Source organism: Notamacropus eugenii, chromosome 1, assembly GCF_028372415.1.
Source record: "Notamacropus eugenii isolate mMacEug1 chromosome 1, mMacEug1.pri_v2, whole genome shotgun sequence".
NCBI classification, from domain to species: Eukaryota; Metazoa; Chordata; class Mammalia; order Diprotodontia; family Macropodidae; genus Notamacropus; species Notamacropus eugenii.
Window position 1 is genome coordinate 697,042,021 of NC_092872.1, and position 27,811 is coordinate 697,069,831.

At 42.8% G+C, this 27,811-nt stretch overlaps 1 protein-coding gene across 2 annotated transcripts; it reads left to right on the plus strand.

Moving 5' to 3' along the window:
• On the plus strand, positions 1-27,811 carry SLC7A6 (solute carrier family 7 member 6). Of its 2 annotated transcripts, none has more exons than XM_072636164.1 (10): positions 1-104; positions 6,632-7,185; positions 18,412-18,537; positions 20,475-20,619; positions 22,011-22,134; positions 22,443-22,546; positions 23,108-23,204; positions 24,199-24,348; positions 24,695-24,878; positions 25,473-27,811. In XM_072636164.1, the coding sequence occupies exons 2-10, from the start codon at positions 6,669-6,671 to the stop codon at positions 25,565-25,567; spliced, it is 1,542 nt and encodes a 513-aa protein (XP_072492265.1). In that variant the 5' UTR covers positions 1-104; positions 6,632-6,668; the 3' UTR covers positions 25,568-27,811. The 2 variants fall into 2 exon arrangements, with proteins under 2 accessions (XP_072492265.1, XP_072492267.1); XM_072636166.1 differs by lacking the exon at positions 1-104 and adding an exon at positions 2,629-5,785.

Consider the following 27,811-nt stretch of genomic DNA (forward strand, 5'->3'; position numbering starts at 1 on the left):
TTGTAGGAGAGGAAGAAGGAGGGGCCGCGGCGGCGTGGGGAGCGGAGGCGGCGGCGGCGGCGGCGGCACCTGGAGCATCCTGAGACCGGCCGGGCCATGAGGAGGTAACGGGCCGGGCCCGGGCTGGGGCTGAGGGGGATCGGAAGGGCCAGGGCGCCCAGGAGGATCCGAGGGCCGGGGTGGGGGGGCTCAGGAGAAGGGGGGTGAATGAGAACTGGAAGGCCGGGGGTGGGGGGCTGAGGATCTGGGGAGGAATTGAGTAGGAAGGGGGCTGAGGACTGGAGGGAGAGGGTGAGGTGAATCTGAGGGGGGGTGGGGTGGGTGTTGAGGAGGATCTGGGGGGGCTGAGGAGGATCGGAGGGGCCGGGGTGCCCAGGAGAATCCGAGGGCGAGGGGGGGCTCAGGAGGAGCCGGGGGCAGATGAAAACTGGAGGGCCCGGTGGGGGGGGGGGCTGAAGAGGGGGTGCTGAGGATTGGGGGAGAGGGTGAAATGAATCCGAGGGAGGTTGGGGGCGCTGAGGGGGAGGCAGGCTTGCCCACGTGTCTGTTGGTTCTAACTGGAGCTCTGTCTGGAGACGTTGGGCGGTCTGGGGGGGGCTGCCCACCCCCCAGGGCTCCTCGGGCTCCCCGGGATCTGCCCTAAGACCATGAGGGTTCAGATTTAGGTGTCTCCCACCCAGCAAGGGCAGAGAGTGGGTGAGGAGGCCGAGGATGGGGGTCACACGGAGTCAGGACCCCGTACATGCTTCTCTGGGACAAAGGGATACTATGTTACACTGTTGCAACTGGGCCGGACGACTGGGGCTTTGGCCCCGAGAATGAAATGTAGAGGTTGTTGACAGTCCTGGGAATTCATCAGCGCAGAAACAACAAAGCTTAGGAAGCTGCCAGTCCTCTAGCTGGGGAGAACTTCGGTAGTCCCTTCTCCGCGTTCCCCCATTCAGTGGTTGGATTTCTGTTTTCCCCCCAGAGAGTAGTGCCTGGCCCCCCCCCTGCCCCCCACTTTTTGCTTAGTGCAAGAATGCCTAGTTATGGCTCCCCAGTGTGTCCCAAGCACCATGTAAGAGATGCCTTTGCTTTTTTTCCAGGGAATGGATACAGTATGTTTTAAAAGGGAGAGGGAGAAAGAGTTTAATAGTCTGATTTAGAAGGATTTTTAGAGATTATCTAGTCTTCTTCCCCCATAATTTTATGCTTGAAGAAACTGAGGACCTGAGAATGGAAGTAGCTTGCTTTCGGCCACCCGGTTTGTAAGTAGCAGATTGCCAGCTACAGATCTGCTACTCATAAATGTACTTTCCCTACATCATATTGGCTGTTGAATTCTTTCTGCTTACCCCCTCAGGAGAAACGTGGTATTGGGAGTTGAGGTGCTAGCTGGAGAAAGGTACCCAGAGCTTGCAGCAGCCCACCAGGGTACAGAGTCTATTATTTGGGAATTTGTGCCTTTGGGAAGGAAGTAAAGTGTTTTAGAATTGAAGTCTGGACCATTAGAGCCACAACTATAGTAATAATAGTAATACTTAACATTCATAAAACAATTTTCAAGGTGCATTATATCTGTTATTTCATCTGATCTTTACAGGTTTTTTATCCTAGAGAGGTAGTTGTATGTTCATATTTGTGATTCTTTTCCAAAAAGTTTTCAAACATATCTATCTCATTTTCCTATAAATGGAATAAACTCAAATTAGCTCACTTTTGTTTCCTCAGTTCTTTTCCCCCTAATCTTGTGGGTCAGATCTCTACTTTTTTATTTTCTTATGGTGCTCCAGTTACACTTTCTTAATTTTTATGCTTTATACTATATGTGTGTAGATTAATTATAAACTGATGAAGAGGCATCTGTGAAGAAAGGGCTGGCCTTGGAGTCTGGAAGACTTGAATATAAGTCCTGTCTCTCATATTGGATGTTGGACTCTGGGCAAATCACTTAACCTTTTAGTACTCTCTCCAAACAATCTTTTAAAAAAGGCTGTAAGTTATGGAGTAGTTGCACGTCTTGTGTTTTTAAAGGGAGTTTCCTCACTAGGAATTCCCAATACCAATGAAATCACTGATCTGGTTAAAACAAAATCAGACTCTTTAACATACTATATATATTTTTCCTGTTATGGGGACAACAGTTTCTATTTTATATGCGAATTAAATGTTGAAGATAATCATTTAGGTGCAGCTTAGCACCTACTTTAGGTATCTTGACCCTAGTGAATTTCAGTCAAATTCAACATTTTTTTCATTATCTTTATTTTTAATTTTTACTTCTGTCTTTTGGTTTTGTATCACTTTCATAACCAAATATCTTTCCCACCTAGAGGATCATTTCCTATAGCAAAGAATAAAAAAAAAAGGAAAAAAAGCAGTTTAGCAAAGCTAACAGATAGAACTCAGTCTCATAATACACAATTCAACATAAGAGTTTTTAAAAAATTATTCCTATTTTTGTTTTTACAGTTCCTGCATTTTCCTCTGTATTCCCTCCCATTCCCAGAGTACCACTACTTTTTTGGTATGAATTTATTTTTTAAATTAAAATTTTGGTTTTTCTCCCTCCTATCTCCTCTCCCATAGAGATAGAGTGAAAACTTGTAACAAGTATTCATAGTCAAATTAATTTCTGTAATGGCTATGTCAAAAAACAAATACATGTCTCATTTGGTACACCAGGTCTATCACCTCTTTGTCACAAAGTAGATAGCTTTATTGGAAGCCTTCTGGAATTATGGTTGGTCATTACATTGACCAGAGGTCTTAATTTTTCAGTTTTTTTTTAATGTTTACTGTGTTGTTGTATAAGTTCTGGTTATGCTCACAGAGCGATGTTCATTTTGTTTAGGTCTTCGCAGGTTTTCTGAAACTGTCCCTTTCACCTTTTCTTACAGCACAATTATTCCACGATATTCTACACCATAACTTGTTTAGTCATTCCCCAGTTGATGGGCACCTACCTAGTTTCCAGATCTTTTCCACTACAGAAAGAGCTAGAATCACCCCTTATATTAAAAAACTAAAAGAAAGGAAAAAAAAACCAAGCCAGTTTAGGAAAACCAACTGATCCATCAAAAAGTCTGACGCTGCAATTTAACATAAGGTACCTAGGGGTATTAGGAATACTTGAATGACTCAAATGGTTGACTAAAATGGGGCTAAAGTATATGTCAGAAGGATGATGGAATGACTTCAGATGGGGAACTAATTGAATAGGAAATAATTGATACATAGTTTACCAAATTTTTTTTTAGTTTTGTTTGTATATTTTTACTCAAGAGTTTTCTCTTCCTTATTCCAGATAACACCCAGTAGTACTTACTTCTCCTTTCTCATTTACCTTCCCTTTTACGTCCTTACTTTCAGGCTTCAGTTTAATGACTGAGACCCTGATCTAGGTTTCCCCTTCACCTGCTTTATTGTCAGACCATTAATTGGGTGGTTGCTTGTTTTCTGTTCTGAACTTTTTCTGGACTGTTGAGAAGCCATACAACTGACTTCTTCTGACACTGGTGCTTCCCTCTTTCCCCCCTTTCCAGTAGGTGTGACAGGATAGCTGCCCAATAACCGTGAAAGTCCCTGGAGGGTACATCCTTAGACTGTCCAAATTGTGTGTTTACTTCTCCATAGGGCTGGGTTCTTGTCTGAAAAAAATTGTGTAAAGGTTTGTACCTAAGAGAGTAAATGGGCTACAGTTTCTGCATAAGCTAGTAAGCAGATTAGGTTGGACTGTGACAGATTAGTTTTCTCCCCTTATAGTTCTTAGGCGAGAAATTCAAATTTGATTGTCAATGGAATTTAGCAGTAACTGAACCTTCTCTACTCGAACCCTGCTCACCACTACCCCAACACCCACACTCATATGGAATTCATGTTAGAGGATGCTAGGAGTCATTCCTTGTATTCTCATTTCCTTCTGTGACTTCTTTTAAACAGCAGTCTTCTCACCATCCCATTTCAGAGACATGTTAGAATCTCGAGTAAATTTTCTCGTTAATAAAGATGATCATTTGTTTTGTACCTGTAATTTCATTAGCTTAAGGAAGTCCCTGGTTGAAATTTCCTCTGTGAATTGCAGATCTGATCTGCAACTTCTCTTTAACTTGTAAAGAGTTGCCTGGGTAATTGAAAAGTCAAGTAACTTTTGCTTATGGACACATAGCTAGCATGTATTGTCAGAAACTAGGACCCGAACCTGGTTCTAGCTGACTCCAAATTCCACATCCTATCCACACTATGCCAGGCTCCCTCAATTACTGCTAGTGAGGATTTTTATCTTACTTGATAGTCCCAACAGCCTGGCAAGTAGGTTACAATAGCGACATATTTTGGAGAAGAAAGACACATTAATGATTAGATAATTTGTCAGTATTTGTCCACCTATTTTCCCCCATTAAGTGGATGTTATCACTTTACTATCTTAATCGCCTGAAGAAGGTCTGTGGTTTGTGTGGAATCTTGATTGTTGGTATGTATTGTTAGAAAAATGCTGACTTTGCTTTCTGCCCAGTGTTTGGGAGGATTTGTGTTGGAAAAGTTGATGATTAAAAGTACCTCTTGTAAGTGGCTTATGTTAGTGAGCCTTTTAAGCTGTATTTCTCTCTAAGATTATATGTTCAGGTGAAATGTCCTTCCCTTCACGGCACTGCCTTATCCCATCTCCATGTCTTCTTGCACTTTTGTCAGAGTTCATCCCAGAGTAGAATTCTGGACAATGGTGTGGAGGGATGCATTGTGGTAACCATATTAGGCTCAGTGGCATGGGGGGCTTGGAGCAGAGAGTAGTGGAAACAGCGCAGGTTTGGAGTCAGAAGACAAGTTTAAATCTCACTGCTGCTTTTTTCTTTGAGCAGGCAGGCTGCAATCTCTGTTTTAGTTTCCTCATCTTTAAAATTAGTTGTTGGACTAGATGATTTCTAAGGTTCTTTCTGGCTGGACTTAACTCCATATGACTTGGTTGGCTTTGACTCCTGTATTGGTCTGATTGAGCCATCTGCTTCTGAGAAAGGTTGGCTAGGACAACTTTCACTGGATATTTCTGCAAGTAAGAAGTACAGAGGTTAATTATTTTGGACAAGAAAAGGGTATTGGTGCCTGAGTACTTGCTTGTTTTTCTTTCCAGCAGCTTTCTTTACTAATGGATAAATAAAGGAGATATTCTGCGTGTGCCATTGTGCATGACTAACTTTTTTTGCCTGGGTAAAGAGGAAATGCTAATGAGATTCTTTTCTAGTACTGTTTTTTAAAGACTATATAATCATTCTTTTTACTTGACATTGATATTAGGATCCAAGGTATATAGTAGTAAGTGTTCTACGCTCCAGGGATCCTGGCATTAAGAAGGTAAAGACATCAGTTAGACCAGAACTAGCCTTGGCTAGTCAGCTTTTTTGGCTTTTTTGTTGGGTTTGGTGTGAGGGAAGCAATGATGATGACAATTTTGACACAACTGTGTAGTTTCCCTCATTTGGATTATTAGCTCCCTAAAGGCAGGGTTCCTGTCATTTCTTTCCTTTGCATCCCTCACAGGATATAGCAGGTTGGGCACATTGGCATCATTAATAAATATTTTTGACTGACTACAGTCCATGGTCTTTGTACGAAGAACACAGTCACACATACATGCACACACGGAGGCATCACTAATACACACATACATTTGCAATCATTTGTGCACAGCTTGAATTGAGAAGCAAAGGATGACCCCAAAGCTGAGCAAGTGAGTTGGAGCACGGTGGCGGATCCTGCTGACCTGAGTAGAAGTGTCGCCTTTTTATAGGAATATGTTCCTGGACAGGTGAGGTCTTGGCTTGAAGGCAAGGTCTTTTGAGTTGTCAGCTTTCCTAAGAGCTTATTTTCTCTTAAATTGCACTTGGTTTTAGTCATAGTTTCTGCTGAAGGTCACCAGTTCTGGTTGGCTTGTTGCTCTAGGGACTGTCAGTCTGCTCTGGAGGCTCTGAGACCTTGTGCCCCAAGATGCAGGGGCTGATCAGTTTCTTAGATTTTGTAGTAAGGGATCTTATGTATTTTATATTCCTTATTTTCTGGGGGCTCTGTTTCTACCCCTACCCTCCACCCCAGTTTATTTTGTATTTTATCTTTGATATGCTCTTTTGTACCTTTGGAGTTGTCCTGTACCGTAACTCTTTACCTGGGGAATCTGTGAACTTGGTGTTGTTTTTATAAAAAATATTTTAATAATAGAATTCCAATGTAGTTGTTTTCTTTTGTAATCTACATATTTAAAAACAATATTCTGTGGAAAGGATCGATAGCCCCAAATTGCCAGAGGAGTCAGTGATACAAAAAAGGTAAGGATACCTTGCTTTAGAAGTGCCCCACTTCTGAGCTCCAATCTAGAGTTCTCTATATCATAACATCATGAGTTTACGTTAGACTTCTGTGAATGTGTGTATATAACTTGTTCAGCTCCCGTGTCCTTGGCAGGGATCAGGGGAAACTTGTTGCAAAGATTGGTGACTTAAAACTCAAAAGAACTTTGTGTTAATGCTGAGAATGGGTAGATTTAGAATCTGGGGGGAAAGGTAGATTAGCCTCTGCAGCCTTCCTGTATCCCTTTTCAGTCAGATTTAGAATAGTACCATTTGCAGCAACAAACTCATTTGTGTTGGTTTGGTTTCAGGTCCTAATCACTGAAGCTGTAAAGAATCTAACACACCATGGAAGAAAGGCAGAACATGAATCACATACCTGAATACCGCCCCATCCACCAAGAGGGCCATCTTGGTGCTGGCGACGGCATGTCTTCTGAGGTGCCGAGAGAAACTCTTCAGCTGAAGAAGGAAATCTCTTTGTTAAATGGGGTTAGCCTCATAATAGGCAATATGATTGGATCGGGAATCTTTGTTTCTCCGAAGGGGGTCCTGATCCACAGTGCCTCCTATGGGCTGTCACTTGTGGTGTGGGCCATTGGGGGTATCTTCTCTGTGATTGGTGCCCTCTGTTATGCAGAGTTGGGTACCACCATCACCAAATCTGGAGCCAGCTATGCTTACATTCTGGAAGCCTTTGGGGGCTTCATTGCCTTCATCCGTCTGTGGACCTCACTGCTAATCATTGAGCCCACCAGCCAGGCCATCATTGCCATCACTTTTGCTAACTACATTATCCAGCCTGTGTTTCCCTCTTGCGAGCCACCATACGTAGCTTCTCGTCTCCTTGCTGCTGCTTGTATATGTAAGTATGGGGGCAAAATTTGAATGTGATGTATGTGTAATAATAATTCCTTATGATCATGTAATATTTTATACTTTTAAAAATTTCCTGTTTTCTCATTTGATCCTTCTACCCAATCCTATGTATAGGTAGACATGTAGGCTATTGTGAACCCCTGTGTATACGAGGTGGGTGGTTTAGAAGGGGAAAGAAAGATGCAAGTATGTCCAAGGGGTATATACATGTCTTAAGAATTTTTATGCTCTCCACTTCTTTCATACTTGGCTCTCAGTGGGAGCTGTCTTTTGTGGTAGGATTTCATTTTTGAGAACATTGATCTCTGCATTCTTATTATGTCCAGCCTTACTGGGACTTTTTGGATGGATTGGGGCCAGGGGAGCTCAGCATATTCATGATGAGATCATAGGATGATTGGGGCCTAACGAAATTAATTGGAACTTTAAGTCCTCCTCTCAAAACAAGGCTTGTTTGTTTTCCAAAGGCTTGTATGGAGATAGTTTATAGGATTACACCTTATTTTGATGACTAAGGGCCTTTTCTGAACAGCAGCTTCCCTCTTCCTTCCCAGTTCCTCACAGGTAAATTTTCCTCTTTAGTATTTTAATCTTTCTGGCTGTGTAAATAAATATTGAATGATATCTCTATTGGGAAGGTTGTGTTGACCTCCTATCCCAGGACTCTCTTGTGGCCTTACTGTTTGTGCTGTGAGACTGGAAGGAGGTCAGAGATCTCTGGGGTAAAATTACCAAGGGCCAGCCAGAGGATTGTTAAAAAGTCCACTGAACCCTGAGGAATCAATCATTCTAATGGAGAGGTGGCACTGATGCTCGTTGTTAGTACTGCCAGAAGCATGTGGTTATCGTTCATGCTTTCCTTATCTCTTTTCAATAGGTTTAGCAGTATTTCTAGTTTGTTCATTGTTGAAAATAAGCTAGAAGTGTTAGGAAGAAGGCAGTGTATTGTAGTGGGTAGGAAACTGTACTCAAAGCCAGCAAGTTCCACTTGTGATGCTCACTGGATAGATGTCACTTCACCCCTCAGCCCTCTGGGCGACACCCTAATGCTGCTGATGTGCATTGCTTGAAGGAGTTTGCTCACCTAAGAGTTCTCTACACCAGTGGAATCACACATCTATATCTATTTCCTATCCTTAAATTGGGTAGAATTAATTTTAAGAAACTGCATCATTCCCTGTGGTTTGGGTAGCTTGTAAATGACAGATAGCAAAACTCTTTTGAATCGCATGAGGCACTAATAGGGGTCGGCCCTTGGCTCTGGGAGGGGATCGATTTATTGATTTGCCTTTGTGTTGGGGAGGAGCTAGGCCTATTGGAAGTGTGACCAGATTGCTGTGACATTTGGCCTTGCTCAGCTATTGTATCCTTGTCCCCAGATTGTCTCTCAGATATGTGATTGGAACAGAGGGTAGAAGTGTCTGCTAGGGCTGAGACGCTAGGACTTTAGATGGCCATTATTGGTTCAGCTCATTTCTTTCTTGAAAGAAAAAAAATTTTTAATTAAAATTTTTTTCAATCAGTAAGAAATTTTATCTTTCTTCCACCCTCATCTGTAAGTGAGATGGAAAGAAAAACATGTCAGATAAATTTCCACATTGGCTGTGTTCCAGAAGACATTTCATTCTGCTCTCATGAGTTCTCCTCAGCTCTATCAGCAGGTAACATGTTTCATCTAACGATTCCTCTGGAGTTGTGGTTCCCAAGTTTTTCAGCTGTTTGTCTTTTGCAGTGTTATTGTATAAATCATTCTCTTGATTCTGCTGACTTCATTCTATCGGTACATACAAGTCTTCTCAGGTTTCTCTGAACCCATCCCTACTTCCTTTCTTGCAGCACACTAGTATTCCATCACATTTATATACCAGAATATGTTCAGCCTTTTCCCAGCTGATGGGCACCTGCCCAGTTTCCAAAGCTTTGCCATTGCCAGAAGAAGTGTAAATATTTTTTGTACCAATCCCTCCTTTAATCTGTTCTTCTTTTCCCCTCTTCTCCCTCTCACCTTTGTTGAGTGATATGTATTTTTGTATATGTGTGTATATTCTTTACTTCCCTGACCAGTTCAGATGAGAGTGAAGTTCAGATGTTGGCTACATCCTCGCTCCTTCCTCCTTCTTTGTATAAACTTTCTATTTGTACACCCTGATTATGTGAGATAATTTTCTCTAACTTCCTCTCCCTTACCCTCAGTTATTCTTCTTTTTCTGCCATTCCATTTTTCTTTTAGAATCATCAAGATGTAAAAGAACTACTCTCAGGCCTTCTGTCTAGACTCCCTCTGTGACCCCTGATGATCGTTTTCAGAGGGGACACATGGAGTGTGCTGGTAAGTGTTCAACTGCCAGTTCTCTGAAAGCATGACACACTTTTAAGTCTTATCTGCATTATTATAATTTTTACCATCATTTTTTAAATTTCAGAAAATCATTTTCTGAGGTGTAAATCCTCAATACTGAAAATTTAACAGTTGATTCTCCTGAACCAATTACAACTGGGTGCTGGGTGCAGCACACACCTGGACACCTGTGTCATCTGCATGAGAGTAAATCATTTAGACTGGCTTAGTCCCACGTTGTTCATTCACGTTTACTTTTTTATATTTCTCTTAACTCCTGTGTTTGCACTTCAGAGTTTCTCTGTAGCTCTGGTCTTTTACTTGAATTCTTTCTTTCTGGCTGCTTGCATTTTTCCTTTGACCTGGATTTTGGCTGTGATGTTCTGGGAGTTTTCATTTTGGGTTTCTTGCGGGACCTAACTAACCAAGGTATTTTTTTCTATTTCTCTTTTTCCCTCTTGCTCTAGGAGATCTGGGTAGTTCTATGATGTCTTGAAATAGTGCTGTCAGTTTTTTTCCTTTTGGTCCTGGCTTGCTGGTAGTTCGGTGATTCTTAAAGGATCTCTCCCCAGTCATTTCTGTTATGAGAGATATCTTACACTTTGTTTTATGTTTTCAGCCTTTCATAGTTCCTTCTTGTCTCATGGAGTCACTGTCTTGCTCCATTTTATTTTTTTTTTGCTTCATTTTGCTCTCATCTTCAGGGAGTTTTTTCTTGGGCGTGGTTTTGTACTTTTGGTTTCAAGCAGCTAATTCTCTTTTTATAGCTCTCATTTCTTTTCTAATTCTTCTAGCTCTCTTATTTCATTTGTAAAAGCATTTTTAAAGTCTTTTGTAAAAAGTCATACTTTATCTTTTCCAGTAATTCTAGTTGGATACCTGTATTCACACTCTAAAGCTTTGCTTGTAGGTATTTAAGAATCATTTCCTTCCTCCAGGTTGGTGTTTTGTGTGTTCCTCGTAGCATAACAGTTTTTTGTGGTGGGATTCTTTTTTTTTTTTTTTTTCATTCTTCTAGCCTTCTTCCTAACTTCATTATTTCTAACAGGGCTAGGCTCTCTGCACACTTTTGGAGGAAAGGTCTGGGCAGGTTCTGTTGCTATTTTCTTGGGATTTTGAGTGTTTTGTTATCATCCCAGTTTGTCAGGTCACTCTGGGGAAGTGCAAGCTTTCATTATTTCCAAAGTGGTCTGATCCAGAACAGAGTCTCAGTGCTGCCTTCCTGATCTGAGTTCCTCAAGTTTCTGGTCTGGGTTTTGGATCTGAGCAGCATTACCTCTGGACTCCCCATTTGTAATTCCCAACAAACTGCTGCTGGACTTAGCCACTATCAGCCAGCTGAAAATCTCTGCTGTTTCAGTGTGACGGAGCTACAGGCTTCCTTTTGATCTGAGATTCCCAACCTGGTTATTTCTCTGCAAACCTTAGACAAATCTGGTAGCGGGAATTGACATCCTGCATCAAGGCTGTGCTGAAGCCAGCTTGACAAATGTTCAGCATTTCATGTGTGAGCATTTACACCTCAGAAACGGGCAAATGCTACAAATGAGGGCTTGATTAATTGTTTTATCGATTGTCTAGACTTAAAGTGATAAAGAAAATGTTAATAATGCAGATTATGTGCAGTTTTTTGGAGAATTGGTTGTTAAACATTCACCAGCATGCCTGTGTCCTGCTCCAGTCCTGCTTCTGAACTCTGCTCTAGGGTCCATGACCACTCCTCACCTGGGAATGCCACTTCTGTGTATGGGTCTATAACCTGGACCTGGTCAGTAGATGTAATTTCAATTTTTTTTTCAATTGCATGTAAGCAAAAACTTTTAACATTCTTTTAAAAAAATTTGAATTCCCAATTCCATCCCCACTCCTCGAGAAGGCAAACAGCTTGATGTAGTTTACACATGTGCAGTCATGGAAAATATTTCCATATTAGCCCCTTTGTGAAAGAAAATGCAAACCAAAAAAACCCCCCAAGAATGACAAAGTGAAGCTATATTTCAGTCTGCATTCAGATGCCGTCGGGTCTTTCTCTGGGAGTTGGTAGAATTTTTCATCACAGTCTTTTGGAATTGTGTTGGATCTTGGCATTGCAGATAACGGCTAAGCCTTTCACAGCTGATCATCATGCAGTATTGCTGTGGCTGTGTATAGTGTTTTCCTGGTTCTGCTGATTTCACTTTGCCCTGATTTATGTAAGTCTTCCCAGGTTTTTCTGAAAGCATCCTGCTCATCATGTCTTAATAACACAACAGTATTCCATCCCAATCATATTCCACAGCTTGTTCAGCCATTCATGGGTTGTTCATGGGCATCCCCTCAATTTTCAAATCTTTGCTATCACAAAAAGAGCTCCTCTAAATATTTTTGTGCATATAGGTCCTTTTCCTTTAACTTGATCTCTTTGGGGTATAGACTTAATAGTGGTATTGGTGGTCAAAAGATATGCACAGTTTTGTAGCCCTTTGGGCACAGTTCCATCAATAGGAGATAATAATACTTGTTTTACGTACCTCATAAGGTTATTGTGAGGAAAGTGTTTTTATAACCAAAATGCTGTAGAGATGTGGGCATCATTTACAGAAAAATTGCTATTAGGTACTTCCAGGATCTGGGAACTCTGATTTGTGACAGGGTAAGCTTGAATGTAAACTTGAGTGACCTTAGTCAACAACAACTGAAAAGAGCTATAATGAGAGATAAGGCCTCTTTGGCGTGGGCAGGTGCCTCTTGATCTCCCCCCAGATGTATACTCTTACCAAGAGAGAACTGAACTCTTAGTGCAGATTGAAGCATACTTTTAAAATTTTCTTTATTTTCTTGCTTTTTTTCTGCAGTATGGTTGATATGAAAATGTTTTGCTTGACCTCACATGTATAATCGATCTCATATTGCTTGCCTTCTTAGTGGGTAGAGGAGGGGCTGGAGGGAGGGAGAAAATTTGTAACACAAAATATAAAAAAATGTTAAATAAAAATTTTAAAACAAAAGAATGGCTCAAGGGACTGAGAAAATGGGAAATCTTCAAAGGGGGACGGTGTCCCTTCCTGTCCTTAGAAAATATTGTTGGTGTTCCTTACTGAGGAGGTGATATTTATTTGACTGTAGCTACACAGTGACTCAAAAAGAAGTTAATCCCTTCTCACCAATGTGCGCCCTGAGGCCAAGATAGCAGGGATAATGCCAGGGAATCCCTACACAGCATTGAGGTCACAAAGGTGTCCATCATACATCATGGTACAGGAAATAGGTATGAGGAAAATTATTGACAAGGGAGAAAAAGAAGTTTCTTTCTTTTACAGTATTTTAGCTTTCTCCTAAATCTCTACCTAGAACACAGTTAACCTCTAAGCACTAAATCCCATTCTGGGATGGGGCTCAGGTTCTAAGTAGTCCCAAGGCTATTCCCCCTCCCCACCACCATCAGAGCTGAGTCCCAGAATGATCAAGATGAAGATCCAGATGATCAAGTAAAAACTTTACAATTTGTTTATGGAAGCTCCCAGACAAATAAGTCCATGTACTAACAGGAAAGGAGAGAGTTAATGTATCCCTGGTTACTTCTAAAACTTATGCTGTGATGCAAATGTAGCTTTATAAGGGGAGCCTCTTCTCCTGCTCCCAATTCCTCTTTGGAAATTGGTTTTGGGAGCTGAGGTCTCATCCCAGAAAGTTTACCTCTAGGATTGTGCATTCACCATTTCTTTTAGCAAACAGTAATCATCTCTGGAGCTCCCACTTCAGCCTAGGGACATTAAGCTTCTTCATACAAATAGGAACATCAGCCCTGATGCAGTACTTACGAGAGAAGCTGTGTGTCCCTTAGGCTCAAGAGTAGAGGAAGAGACTGCTGGTTAAAAGAAAAAAACAAAACAGCAGCCCCAAACTGCTGAATTGAAGCTCCTGCTTTGGAGCTCTGTTCATTCTCTTTGGAGAAACATTGCTGAGTAGTGAGCTGATGTCAGGCCTGGGAGTCAGGAAGACCCGCACCCTGCCTCCCCCACTTGCCTCTCTGAATGGCAGTTTTCTCTTCTGTCAAAATGGAAATAAAAACAGTACTTATCTAGCACAGCTGAGATGAGCATCAAATCTACAATGCTACAAATGCTACAAAAATGTCAGTGATTTTTACTATGAATGTTCTTTCTTCAGTATTTTGGAAATGCATTGGCCTGTAAGATGATAACTTTACGTGAGAGCCCTGGCCCAGACCAGAAGGAGATGAATGTGGAATGTTAATTAAGAAAACTCTGATAGGAAAGAAGATGGGAAGATTTGAAAGAAGTGGTGGGACTGACCCCAATGGCTTCTTTGCTTTGGAACCTATACTTCAAGGACTGTTATTCAGGGGTACAACTTGTTTAATATGATTTTTATTGCAGTACGACCAGAATTAGGGACTGTTTTTTGCCTTGTTGTTGTATCTCCAACACCTGGCCAAGGTCTCAGCATAATTATGTTCAAGAGATTGATGAGATGTGCCATTTTAGGCAGTTTGGAGGCTTCTAGGAATATAGATCCAAGAAGGCGCTTCTGAAAGCAGTAGCTATAATCAGAGACTCAAGAGTCTTGCCTTTTGTATACAGAGTGGAAGGAACTATAGGCCTTTCTTAAGTGACTTGATATTCCTTTATCTAATAATAACTTGTATCATTTCATCTCTCCCTGTGCTTTACTTCTCCTAAGTCTGTTATGACCTCTAGTGCCTCTGCCCTTTCTCAGGCCGTTCATAACCCCTGCTCTGATTTCACTTCCCAGTCTTGACTCTAGTTCAGCTGTGCACTGCTGTCTACTCTTGAATCCTTTGCCCTATTGGGGCTCAATCCTTGTTGAACCTCATCCTGGATCACTCCAACCACTTTCCTCCTCTGTATCCTTGTATTCTCTTGAAAGGAGCTGGAGGAAGTTGGAAACTGTAAGGGCTTAATGGATACCTCCTGACCTGACCACTGAGCTGACTGGTCACATTACACATTTGTTTTCTAACCTCATAGGCTTTTACATTGCAGCGAGACAAACCTTGTCCTCCTCTCTAAATGATCATCTGTTCCACTTGTTCCTTTCCCTCTTTGTGCCACCCTACCCCAACCAGAGCCCAAGCTCAGGATCCTGACTCCTCCTTTACAGAGAAAATTGAATCCTCCCGCTTCTCTTCACCCCAAATCCCTTTACCACCGTCCTCTACTATCTGTTTTGTCTAGTCTCTGATGATGAGGTGGCCCCTTCCTCATTCCTTCAGCTCCCTCCCATCTCCTCTAGCAGAAGGCTTTCTACCAGTTATCTTCTTCCCCATCCTCTAGTCTAGGCAGTCTCTTCCTATTGGCCTGTCTTCTCATCCTTAAAAACATCTCCCCAAATTACTGTCCTGTATTTTTCAACTCTCCTTTCTCAGAAATTCTCAGAAGACAAACTCAGAGAAAAAGCTGTTTTTTCCTATTGCTTCCATTTTCTGTTATTTCATTGACTTGTGAGCTCTTCAGTCTGGCTCCTGTTCTCATCACTAACTGAGGCTGCTGTTTCCAGTTACCAGACTCTCTCTTACTTGATGGGCTTTTCTCTCTCTCGTCTTTATTGACCTCCCTGCTTTGTCTAAACACTGCTGGCCATTCTCTTCTGACTGCTCTCTCTGTTCTCTGGGTTTTCATGACAGTACTCTCCCATGACATTTTATCATGTGCCCTAATTAGGAGTGTACCCTAAAACCCTATCCTGGGGGCTTTCCTCTCAGTATCCTCTTTCTCTTGACAATCTCATTCACTCCCATGGGTTTAATTATTATCTCTGCCTTTGACTCCTAGGTCTGTGTATCCATCCCTAATCTCACTCCTGAGCTTCAGGCCCATATAACTATGTCTAGTGCCCATTTTAAACTAGTTTTTCCATGAACATGTCAGACTTCGCACGTCCAAAACAAATTCGTTTTCTATCTCCCTCAGATTTAGCCTCTCTTCTTAACTTTCTTATTTCTGTTAAAGGCATGACCAGCCTTCTGTTCTCCCTCGTTTATAACCTCAGTTATCGTTAACTACAGTCTTTGCAGTAACTCCACTTTTTCTAATCCGTTGCTAGATCTCCCCTTTCTACCTGCACAACATCTCTCATATCTGTCGCTTTATCACTATTCAGACAGCCATAGTCCTCATCACTTTTCTTGCAATGGCCTCTATAATGGATCTTGTCTCAGCTCTCTATTCTCATCAATCCTTCACACAGTTGCAAAAGCAAATTTCCTTTCACTAATATCTGAACATTCTTTCCTCTCCTCAGTAAGCTCTGGTGACTCCCTAATGTCCATGGAATCAATTATATAAACTCCTGTTCTTGGTTTCAAGCCTTTCACAATCTGGCCCCGACCTCCTTTTCCACACTAAGTATGCAGCCCTCCCCTTCCCACACTACAGTTAGCTAACCTGGCCTTGATGTTCTTCCCCCACAACTCTCCATCTCCTTTTCTTGGGATGTGCCACCTCTTTACTTTTGGGCTTAGCTCAAACACTACTTTCGGCTTGAGGCCTTTCCTGATACATCCCTCTATTCTTCCTGCCTCCCACTCCCCCCAACTGTGATCACCCTTTCTTGATTCTAACCCTGAACTACCTTGTATTTATCATTTTTAGTCTGTATTTACATTTCTACACACACAGATGCATGCATAGATACATGCCGATACGCACATTATACATGTTGTCTCTGCCAGTAGGAATGAAAGCTCTTTGAAAGCCAGCATTGTTTCATTTTTGTTCTTGGTGCTTAATAAATGCTTGTTTATTGATTCAGAGTCTGACTAGAACCTTAAAAAATCACCAGGAGTGCATTGAAGGGGTCAGAGACGTGGCAGTCAGGAGTAGGGGATAGATAAGGAGGTAGGGTTAGGTTGGAGCTGGGGGCAGCTTTTACTTATTTATACTCTATTCATGTTTGAGTCTTCTTCTGTCCTTGGGTTGTTAATCCTTATTCTCACTGGTCTTAGTTCTAATGTACATAGTCATAATTCTTGTCCTTCTGGTAAGTAACATATGTTCTTTTGGACCCTCTCTCTCCTTCTCTACTGCTTTATCCTTGCATTGTCTAGTCATCTGTGAAAACCATGTTTTTGCCTCGTTTTTAGTGAAGTGGAATCTTTGATGTACGACCAGAGGCAGCCTACCTCCTGTCTTGTTAATGTCCATGAGCTGGTTCGGAGGTCTCTCTTGCCTTGGAGGAAGGATTGAATTTCTGACAGTTGCTCTGGCCTTTTTATCTGCTGCTACTTGGGAAATTGGAGACTCAAGTTCTAACTATAATTTCTTTGAAGGAAGAAGGGAATACTTCAGTTTGGTTCAACTCAAAAAGTATATATTGAGCTTTCTTAGTGTCTAGCACTGTGTAAAACCCTGGGACAGACAGAAAAGACGACCCCTTTCTGAGCTGTCCAGGGGGTAGCATGAAGCAGAGGACAATATGAGGCTGGAGAAAGGCTTAGACAAAGAATAACTGTTAATCTGCATGTACAGATGATAAACACAGTTCAAAGGAGATGTTAATGGGCTGACGCTGGTGAAAAAGACTTCCAGGGTCTGGGTAGGACTTGGGTAGGTGGAGAAGATGAAGGATGACCTTTTTGGTGGAGTAACGACTATGGCACATGTGCACACAGTGGATGCTGGCCTTGGAAGGACTGAGGGAAAAATCTGGAAAGGGAGGATGGAGCCAGGATATTTTGTGGTAGCCTTTTTAGGTTTATTGAGAAAAAGTTGGGTTGGGCTGTGTGTAGTGCAGGTTCCCCACCCCTGGGGTAGCAGATGCAAAGATCATCATGTTTTCTTCTGATCCAGGTTTGTAGTAAATGGCACGTCTTCTGATGCCCTTGTCCTTTTTCCCTGCCCTTGGCACAACTTGTTTGTTTAGAAAGGACCCTGAGGATGGTACCTACTTCTAACTTCTGTTCAGTGCAGGTATACTGTGGTTGTGGTGACAGTTGTTTTGAAATCAGAGGTCTTGAAATTAAGCTAAGGGAAAATCAAGGCCAGATCTCTTTCCCCATTGGTCTCGATGATAGAGAGTTTACAGATTTAGAACTGGAAGGGACATTAAAGGTGATTTAGTCCACCTCCCTCCTTATCTTACAGATGAGTACACTGAGGCCCAAAGAAGTATGTTGTGGCGGAGGGAGACTTGTGTAGGATTAAGTAGGATGGGGGGAAGGGGAAGAAGGGTAACATTTATTTAAGTGTTTTTGAGGTTGTCAGTGCATCAACAAATATTTCCTGCTGTGTATAAGACTATCTGCTAGGTACCTGTCTCTTTAATTTTTGAATCACTGCCTTCCCCACCAAGTCCACCTAGTTTCTTTCCTTCCTGCCCGCTTCCCATTGAACTCCATTCATGTGCTTCATTGATGGACTTCTCAAGCTAGCAGGAAGGTGTCCCAGGAATCTGGCAAGCCCAGCATCTCACATTAATCATCCCTTAATTGGGCTGCTAACCTTGTTCCTGTCTGAGACCTTTCCTTGGAGAGAGAGGAGGGTAGTATGCAAAGTGGGGAAATGGGCAGGTAAGGGGAGTTATTTCATTGAGGGAGTTCTCTAGTTGAGAAGGGGTAGTGATGTGGAGCATGCTTGTGTTTCTTAGGGGAAGGGCAAGTGCTGGTGTGGTCCTCACAGGTGTATTCAGACCTGGGTGGGGGTGGCTTCATTTCATTGACCCAGTTATCTAGTGTCTTATGTTGGTTTATCTATACTAATGCTAAGTCCTGAATCTGAGCTGTATTGCCATGCCACTGAGTAGCAGTTAGGGACAGATGGGGAACATTACTGATGGCTATCGGCCCAGGGGGGCAGGAATTCACTGCCCAAGCCTGCCTGTGACCTGCTGCCCCACGTGGATTTTCTCTCCTAGGTCTGCTGACATTTGTGAACTGTGCATATGTGAAGTGGGGGACGCGTGTGCAGGATGTGTTCACCTATGCCAAGGTTCTTGCCCTTATTGCTATCATCGTCACAGGCCTTGTAAAACTGTGCCAGGGTAAGTTGGTCCTGGGAGGGAGAGAGGATATCAAGTTTAGCCAAGTTTAGGCTTCTCTGGCATATGTGAAAGGACCTGGGTTCACTTGTTTTATCTCACAAATGAGATAGTGACTGTTTCATGTTACGTGACTTTGAGACTCCTTGAAACATAGGTTTTGGGATTGGCAAGATCCTGGGTCCCTTGATAGGCTTGCCAAAGTCAGCTGGGTATGAAGTTGTACCCCTTTCTCCTCCAGGACTCTCCTCCCATCAGGGATGAGCACTGTCTAGTCTCTGTTTAGTCCCTGGGATCTCTTAAAATATGGGAGCCCAGAGCTATGTTGGGAGATAGTGAGTCATATTGTAGTTGGTGTAGGACTCACTCAGTAGAGAATGCTTTGCTGGAGATGGGCATGGACAATGGGGTAGGAAGCCAGTTTTACAACCTGTATCTGATTGTGTCCTCCTCTAGTCAGGCCTCTCTTAGGCCAGCTTGTAAACTTGTGAAACCTTGCTACATCTCAACATTCTTCTCTCCTTATCTAGGATCAGTCCTGCTCTATTCCTTGATCTTTTCTAAATTTCATGGATACCTACTAAGCTGTTAGCTAGTAAGAGCTTGAAGGTGTTCTCCCCTTTCAGGGGATTTTGGGCTCTTAGAGACCAAAAATCTTTAGAATTTATAGAGAGAATTTCCATACATGGAATCCCAAACACTCTAACAAGTAATCAGGAAGATTATTTGAGGGCAGAAAAGCCTGTTTAGTATTCTGCAAATCCTGCCAAGTAGGTGCTGCTGACATCAGAGGGAGAATGGAGTTTGGGGGTTCTCATTGCTATACTATATTTGGAAACATAGCCAAAGCCAGGAGAGCCAGGGGCTATGCTTGGTGTGGGAGGCTAACCATGACTTCCTAGGGCTTTTTATTTGCAGGTCCAGGGGGCAGTGTGGTATATTGGGAGAAGCAATGGTTTTGGTGTATTGGAAAGACCTGTTTTTGATTTTAAGTTTGTTACTACTTATGTGATCTTGCCCACAAAAATTTAATCTCTCTGGGCCTTGGTTTCCTCATATGTAAAATGAGGGGTTTGGACCCCTTTAAAAAATCCTTCTCGTTTTATGTCTGAGCATGTTGGCCTGTTGGGTGGGATTACTTTATAGCCTGCATACAATAAGTCATTTCCCAATATGTTCAGACTTAGCCCTGCCCTAAAGGCTCTGGAATGTTGGGGGCATCAGATACCAAAAACAGGGTTAACTGGGTCCATTGTTCGCCTAAGTCTGGGAGAAAACCTAGGTGTGTCCCAGCCTGTGCGATTCCTAAGAAAATCCAAGGAGGGAGGGTGGTGACTGGGGCTAAAGACTCTAAAGATTATCTTAGTGCTGGTCTAGGCTGTGGGTAAAGATAAGGCACTTCATGGTTGGCACAGCCTGTGATTTAACACAGGACAATTAGAATTGAAGAAAGCAGAAGAGTGGGCATCTTATTCATGGGGCTGATAAGCTTTAGACAAATTGTTCTCTGTTTACAAGCTTAAGGTGGATGTTATCTAGAGATAGTTGGGGTATGTTAAAATGATTCTCACATATATAGTAAGGGAAACTCTTTATATTCTTATTGTTTGTAAAGCGGTCAGATATCATCCCTGGGCTTTTGGCAGGAAGTGGTCATTGGGGTTTTAAAAGGCAGCCCCCAGCGCCTTTGCTTATGCTGGGCTGGACTGCTGTGTTTGAGCTGAGAGAATGCTGAGTGTTCTGGGGTCTGAGGTGAGGGGCTGAGTTTGGGTTTTATTTGCACTAAAACTGTGTTTATTCTTTTTTTTTCTCTTCCCCTCATCTTTGCCCTTCATCCCTTCCCCCACTTTTTCTTCCTGCCTCTCTTCTGTTCTTTCTATTTTGCTGACTCTGCCCTGCTTTTCTTCTCTCCCTCCCAACCCTCCCCCTCTCCTTTGCAGGACATTCTGAACACTTTCAGGATGCATTTCAGGGCGCTTCCTGGGATATGGGAAACCTGTCTCTCGCCCTGTACTCTGCCCTCTTCTCTTATTCAGGTTGGGACACCCTTAATTTTGTAACAGAGGAAATAAAAAACCCAGAAAGGTAAAGTTGAGTTCATAATGCACAACCAGACTAATTTATACTGGGAATCCCTTTGGTGGTGGGTACCTTTACATAAATGATTATCTTTCATCCCATCCCCAACTTCTGTACCCTTTATCTCTGCCTTTTCTTCTTTTCTCCATCCTCATCCTTTTACCTTCTATTGCTTTGAGGAAGAGAAGGACAGAGGGAAAGGAGGAGAGAGTCGGGAGCGAAGGTCATGACTTCACCTTAACAAATACATACCACTGGAGCGTCAGTGTCCTACCTAGAAGAAGTATGACCCTGGTAGTCAAATCTAAACCCTGGTCTGACTTATAAGCCTAGAACTTGAAGAGAAGTCTAAGCCAGTCTGGCCAAGTATTACTGTCCAAGGCCTGGGCGAGGAACACTAAAAGGCTCCCAAGTACACCAGCTAGATTTCTTGTGTAACCCTATAACAGCAAGGATCCTGTCGTACACAGGAGGACCGGTTCTTAGATCTGCTTTTCTAAAAGGAAAGCAAAAATCACTTTAATTAAGCACATATATCATTCACTTAGTTCAGGAAAAAAAGTCAGCACAAAATACAGAGAAATAAAAATAGAGGGCTTCCAACTGTGACCATAGGGAACACCTACATCACAGGGGCTCCTTAGCCACTGCCCAGATTCTCCTCTGGCCAAACAAACACTTCCAGTGAGTAAGCCCCCAAACAGAACCTCAACTCAGAATATTTATACGCTTTTTAGAGTCAGAGGGCATCACAACGTGCCTCGTTAGAAATTAACAAAAGATGTAGGCCTTTCTACAAACCAAATCTCCCCTAATCAAGCTTCCCTAAATGGGCAGGCCTGTTAATGGGAGGGGAAGATCTTTAACTCTCCTTAACACAATTAACATTACAAATCCTTTCCTCCAAGACTCCAGCGCCGCTACATTCTTAGACTCATTTTTCACTGATTGAAGGACTTGAAATGATGTTCTTGTGTTGCCTTTAAAGAAAAAATAGGTCTGAGTGGATAGTTTGAGGAGACAGTGTGGTATAATGGGTTTCAGGGTTAGAGGATTTTGGTGTGGCTCCTGATTTTGTCATGTAGTACCTGTATGAGCTTGGGTCAGTCACTTAATCCACAATTTCCTTATCTGTAAAATGAAGTCAGACTAAATGACCTCTAAGGACCCTTCCAACTCTAAATCAAGATCTTCTGACTGATGACTCACCTAGTTGTGGAATTAAAAGGTGTTGAGGGTAACACATTGTTAAGGAGATTCAGTAGGCCCCAAGGACTAGGAGCATAGTTGCATTTTTAAATCTCCTAAAATGCTTTCCCAAAAGAGGACTCAGTGTTATTGGCCTGAAGGAAGGAGGTACAGGGTCCTAGTGAATGATTTGATATTTTTCTTAACAGGAACTTGCCTCTGGCTATTGGGATTTCTATGCCTATTGTGACACTCATTTACATCTTGACCAATGTGGCCTACTATACAGTGTTGGATATCCAGTCTGTTCTAGGGAGTGATGCAGTGGCTGTGGTGAGTTCCCTGGTCCTAGTCCCATCTGTATTCAGAGCCTGTCTTGAAAATAGTGTCATCAAAGTCATTCCTTTCCCCTATACTCTTCCTTTCCCTGAGGGTCGGGCCAGCCACAGACAGTCAGATTGGGCTGGTATCTCTTCTTCTGCTGGTATTTCTTCCACTGCTTTTGGGACAGTGAGTTGCTCTGTGGGAGCCATGTCTAGTCTAGCAGCAGAGATCAGTCTGTAGCGTAGGCCGTATGATGCACATCCACTTCTGATCTAGTTCTGGTCTTTGTGTTACCTCCCTTGCTCTTCATTTACCAGACATTTGCTGACAAGGTATTCGGTGTGTTTAGCTGGACCATCCCTATCGCTGTTGCCTTTTCCTGCTTTGGAGGCCTCAATGCATCCATCTTTGCGTCATCAAGGTAATATGGCTCTCATGCTGCCTAATGTGTGTTTCATTGAGTGTTAATGGCAGGTATCTCAAACTGGCTAGCTTTCTAGCCTGTGAAGTGACTTTGTCCCTTTGTACTCCTCCAATCCTAGGAATATATATGGTGAAAGTATCTATTGTTCTTAATCGGATATGAGTAAGCACTCTCTTAATGGTTATCATTGGGGCTAAGGGAAGCAGGCTTTGAACTGGCACTTTGGCCAACCCTTTGGCTGTGTTAATGGAGGCTTCCATCATCTGGGGAGCCTGGTTGCCATTCACTCAGCCCTGTGTAATATAAGGCTTAGGATTTAGATAATGGGGTGTGTGTGTGTGTGTGTGTGTATGTGTGTGTAGATATAGATGTATAGACACATAGGTGTGTATAGATATAGATGTATAGACACATGGGTGTTTGTGTATATGTGTGTATTTGTATGTATAGATATAGATGTATAGACACACATGTATGTGTGTATGTATATACACATCAGGGCTAAATGAGTGTTGGCTGTGGGCGAGTCCTATTTAATCTAACTCTTATCCGTTCTAGGTTGTTTTTTGTGGGTTCTCGAGAAGGTCACCTCCCCTATCTTCTATCCATGATTCACATTGAACGCTTCACACCTGTTCCTGCTTTACTCTTCAATGTGAGCTCTCTTGCACTAGAAGGGGAAAGGGGTTTATGGGAAGGAAAGGTTTGGAGCCTAGCCATTTTATTAGTTGCTTTCTGTGAGTAATGGGGCCATGGTCCTTAAGGGGAACAGGGCAGGGTAGTGCAGATGAAGTGAAGTTGGTGTCAGAATGGCTGAGAACATATTGTGGGAGCAGTGGCCCTGATTCTGTTCTGAAAAAGAGTTGGCTATATGTTATTAAAGTGGTTGCAGTGAGAGAAGAGGAGCAGGAAACTTAAGAGTCAAAGGGCATGTGGAAAGGATGGGACAGTAAAGGAGTGTGGGAAGAATGTCAGATAGTACAGAAGTTGGGCCACCATCGGCAGTGCGATGAGGTGAAGGGAGAAAATACTTGGGTTCCAGCCTGACACCATCACTTACTTCCCATGTTACCATTTGCAATTTAAACCATAAGCCCCATTTTCCTCATCTGTAGAATGGGGGTGATAACTGGACTGCTCACTACAAGGCAGATGCATTGTAATCCTTTAAGTGATACACAGGTGTCACTTACCGTTAGTGTTGTTGTTATTTCACTTGTACTTGACTCTCTCTGACCCCCTTGGGGGTTTTCTTGGCCAAGACACTGGAGTGGTTTGCCATTTCCTTCCCCAGTTCATTTTACATTTGAGAAAACTGAGGCAAATGGTTATGTGACTTGCCCAGGGTTACATAGTCTGATGGCAGATTTGAACTCATCTTCCTGACTCCAGGCCCAGCGCTCTATCCACGGTGCCACCTAGCTGTCCTAGCTGTTAAGAATATAGGAATAAATAACTGATCTGTTTACTCTCACAGTGTTGTTGTGGAGGCTCAGCTTGGAGAATTTATTAGAAAGATGTGAAAGTGTTTTGTAACCATCAAGCACTGTACAAACATAAGGGGTTATTGATATGAAATAGTGAATGTCACATATCAGGATCTCCTGTTATGGTTTTCCCTATGCATCATGAAACCCTTTTCTTCACAGTGCACCATGGCCATCATCTACCTCATTGTGAAAGATGTCTTCCTGCTTATCAACTACTTTAGCTTCAGTTACTGGTTCTTTGTGGGCTTATCAGTTGTAGGGCAGCTGTACCTCCGGTGGAAGGAACCAGAGAGACCTAGACCCCTCAAGGTGAGGTTATTCCTGTTGGCTGAAGGGAAAGGCTGGGGTGGAGAAGAGGGAACTGGTTTTGTTTGTTCAAGAGACCTCCATAACCCAAGAACTTAGGTCCATTAACAGGTACCCTGGTCACATCACATTCTGGTTTGTCCTCATGTGAATTCTAGCCCTGACTCCTTCATATCTAATGTATTAGAGGCAAAAACTCTTATACCTCTTGGCTTAAGCTGTGGACAGGAAGCTGGAGGTAGGGTGATGGCACTGGAAGGAGTGATGGGCCTAGGCTACATACAGAGTTTTATAATCCTTAGGTCCAAGCATTTAATATTCACATTCTTCATTCTCCTTTCTCTTTCAGCTGAGCCTCTTTTTCCCTATTGTTTTCTGCGCATGCTCTGTTTTCCTGTTGGTTGTACCCCTTTACAGTGACACTATCAACTCCCTGATTGGCATTGGAATTGCTTTTTCTGGGATCCCAGTGTACTTTGTGGGTATCTACTTGCCTGCATCCAAGAAACCACTCTTCATTGGGAAGATTCTGGGTGAGTATCTCTCCTACTTGGGATGTGTGTGAGGTGGCATGAGGCAGGGGGTAGAGAAGGTGAATCCCATAGCTGGCCCCAAATGGTAGGTACTGAAGTGCTATGTGAGGCATGTAGCAAATTTAGTTTATCAGTGCTTTTGAAATTCCCACTGTTAGTCACTGCTTTAGGTTAAGACTGTCTCTAAGAGCCCTTTCTTAAAGTTGCAAAGTACCTGGGAGGAGGAGTGCAGCACCGGTTAGTTTTTCAAATTAGCTAGTTGTTATTTGGAAAGGCACTGTTAGGGAGGACCTTCTGGGGAAAGGACGAGAGATACGGTTTTTTGGTGGGTTGGAGACAGGTGAAGAAGCAGTAGAGGGTGATGAGGAGCAAACAAGCACTGGCCACTAAAACAGCTAACAAATCAACCAACCGCATACCCCAGGAACCAAAAAGGCAGGTGGGGAGAGAATGTCTTACAGGATTGCCTCAGGCTGGCCCTGCTGATCCAGGGCTCTAGGTGAAGAATCCTTGGAATTGTTCTTAGGAAGACTGCTTCAACAGCAATAATTTTGGAGCTAGTTGTGAGGATGTTGTCTATCTTTTTCTCTTTAGCTGCTGTCACTAAGGTCACACAACTACTCTGCCGCTGCGTCCTGACTGAACTGGACTTAAGTGAAGATAGGAGAACTGAAATAAAATCTGACTAGGGGTCAGAGGCTTCTTCCTCTAAGTCTAGGAAAACCAGCTGCACATGGGTCATCAAAGCCCAGGTGACTGCATATTCAGGAAATAAGACAGCAGAACCTCCTGAGGCCCGTGGGGAAGTCTTCTACAGTCGGGGAACTCAATTTCCCCACATGGCAGTCCTCTTCCAGAATGAAAACTCGAAACCCCTTTGTTGACATCTGACAGACTTTGCGGGGGGGAGTAGTGTGTGGAATGATGATAGAGAAAGAGAGTCAATGTTGGGGAGACCCTGTTGGTAAGAAAAAAATTTGGTAGGAGGGGTAGGCCATGCTGGTGAGGAGAGAAGATGTTGAGTCTAGAAAGAGCATATAACTTTCTCTCCCCGGAGCCAGACAGTAATAAGCCAAAGTTCTGTAGAAGAAATGGGTCATAGCTTCAGTTTCCCAAGTCAGAAGTTTGGATTTGGTCAGAGGAAAGCTATTTTAAAACCTAGAATCCTTCCCCACCTCACCTGCCTTCTTCCCTCTTCCCCCTGAGAACTCTTGCCCTCAGCTCCATCCCCAAACTCAGAGACCATTAATACTAAATCTAAGTCATCCCTCTATTTATGGTCCCAAGTTTTGGGGGACTGAGGGCTGGAGTTCTCAGTGGGGGAGGGAGAAGAGGGAAGGTGGAGTGGGGAAGGATTCTAGGTTTTAAAATAGTTTTCCTCTGATTAAATTCAGAGTTTTTCTACAGTACTTTGGCTTATTACTTGTTGCCTCTGGAGGTAATGGTGGTGGGAGTTGGTTTGGCGGGGAGAGTGTTATGTGCCTTTTTTAAAAATTGAGATTATTTATCCAGAATAATTGGCCTCAAATTGAAATGTCAGGTGTTCATATGTTCAGAGCTTGAGATAGGCTGGATACATTTATAATTTCTGAGAGATCACAGCTGATTCCTCTTGGCCTGGTTAGTTTCTGTTACATGTGGAGACTTTCCTCCTATTGGGTCAGAATCTAACAGTTGGGATTGTGGTTAGTCTAGCACTTTGCATTGGTGGTGTTTTCAGTTGCTGTTGAATAAAGGTTGGCAAGTTTTTCACACTCCTTTACTTATGTTTGTACACATACAGGTGTGCAATGTTCACATGTACACAAGTGTGTATGTTATAAGCTCTGGCTAATGTCTTAGCAGGGAAAAAAGATTAGCAAATTCACAGTGCAGGTTCATACTCCTTTTGTGAAGAGGAGTAACTGTATTCACTTAAATAAGGCCCTGTGTCTTTACTTTAGACATTAGCACATGAAAGTGTTGGTTGATCTTGGGTCCTGATATGAAAATACAAAAAACGTTTACTGCATTTATTGTTAATTGCCTTGATAACTTCTTGAAAACAAAAAGTGTTTAACCCTGACAATGAAAAGTCTACATCAACCCTGAGTTATGAATTATCTAATTCTTTTCTGATAAAGACAGCTAGTAATGAGATCCTTTTTCACACACATGCACACATCATGTTGATGTGTTATGTGACAGTGATTGTAGTTTTCTGAACTCTTCAGTCTTAGAACACAGACAGCACTGGCATTTTAATATGTTGGCCCTGTGGCTGGATTGCCAGGATATATACCTCACAAGCCCTATTGCCTCAATGTGTGTCCCGTATGGGAAGCATGCTCCCATCCCTTCTTGCTTTACCCTGACTTAAGGAGTTGGGCTGTAGGAGGGGACTTTCCCTAAGTCTGGGTGGCCTGAGATCTTTCAGTGGTACAGTTTGGTTGCTTGTGGAAGGTTTTAGTTGAGTTGAGTTTGGTTTGTAAGATGGAACTTGTATGAGAAGAGAGGAAGGTCCTTCAGAGCTCCTTCCCAAGGGTTAGAGCTAGAATCTGAGACCAACCTTCGGCAGAAGCTTCCTTCTCCTGTGCACCTATTTGTTGGAGCCTGTTGTCCAAGCTTTATGTTGAGAGCCTCGAAGTTGACAATGATGGAGGAGGGAGGAGGGGGAAAGAGGGAGGAAAGTTAGTCCTAGTGCACATATTGGCCCCAAAGACTAGAGGCATGGGTGATAGTGGTATGTCTTTGTCTGGTGTGTGTACTTTTGTGTGCAAGTTTTCGTCATTTAATTACAGTACTGTCTAACGCTGGACAGAGTGTTCTGCCCTGCAGGCCAGGCAGTACTCATCCCAGGGCCAGAAGTGATCAGGGATAATAATACCTCACTACTTCATGTTGGTTCTTGTCCTTTGGCCTCAGAATCAATAAAGAATGAAGATGAGAATGGA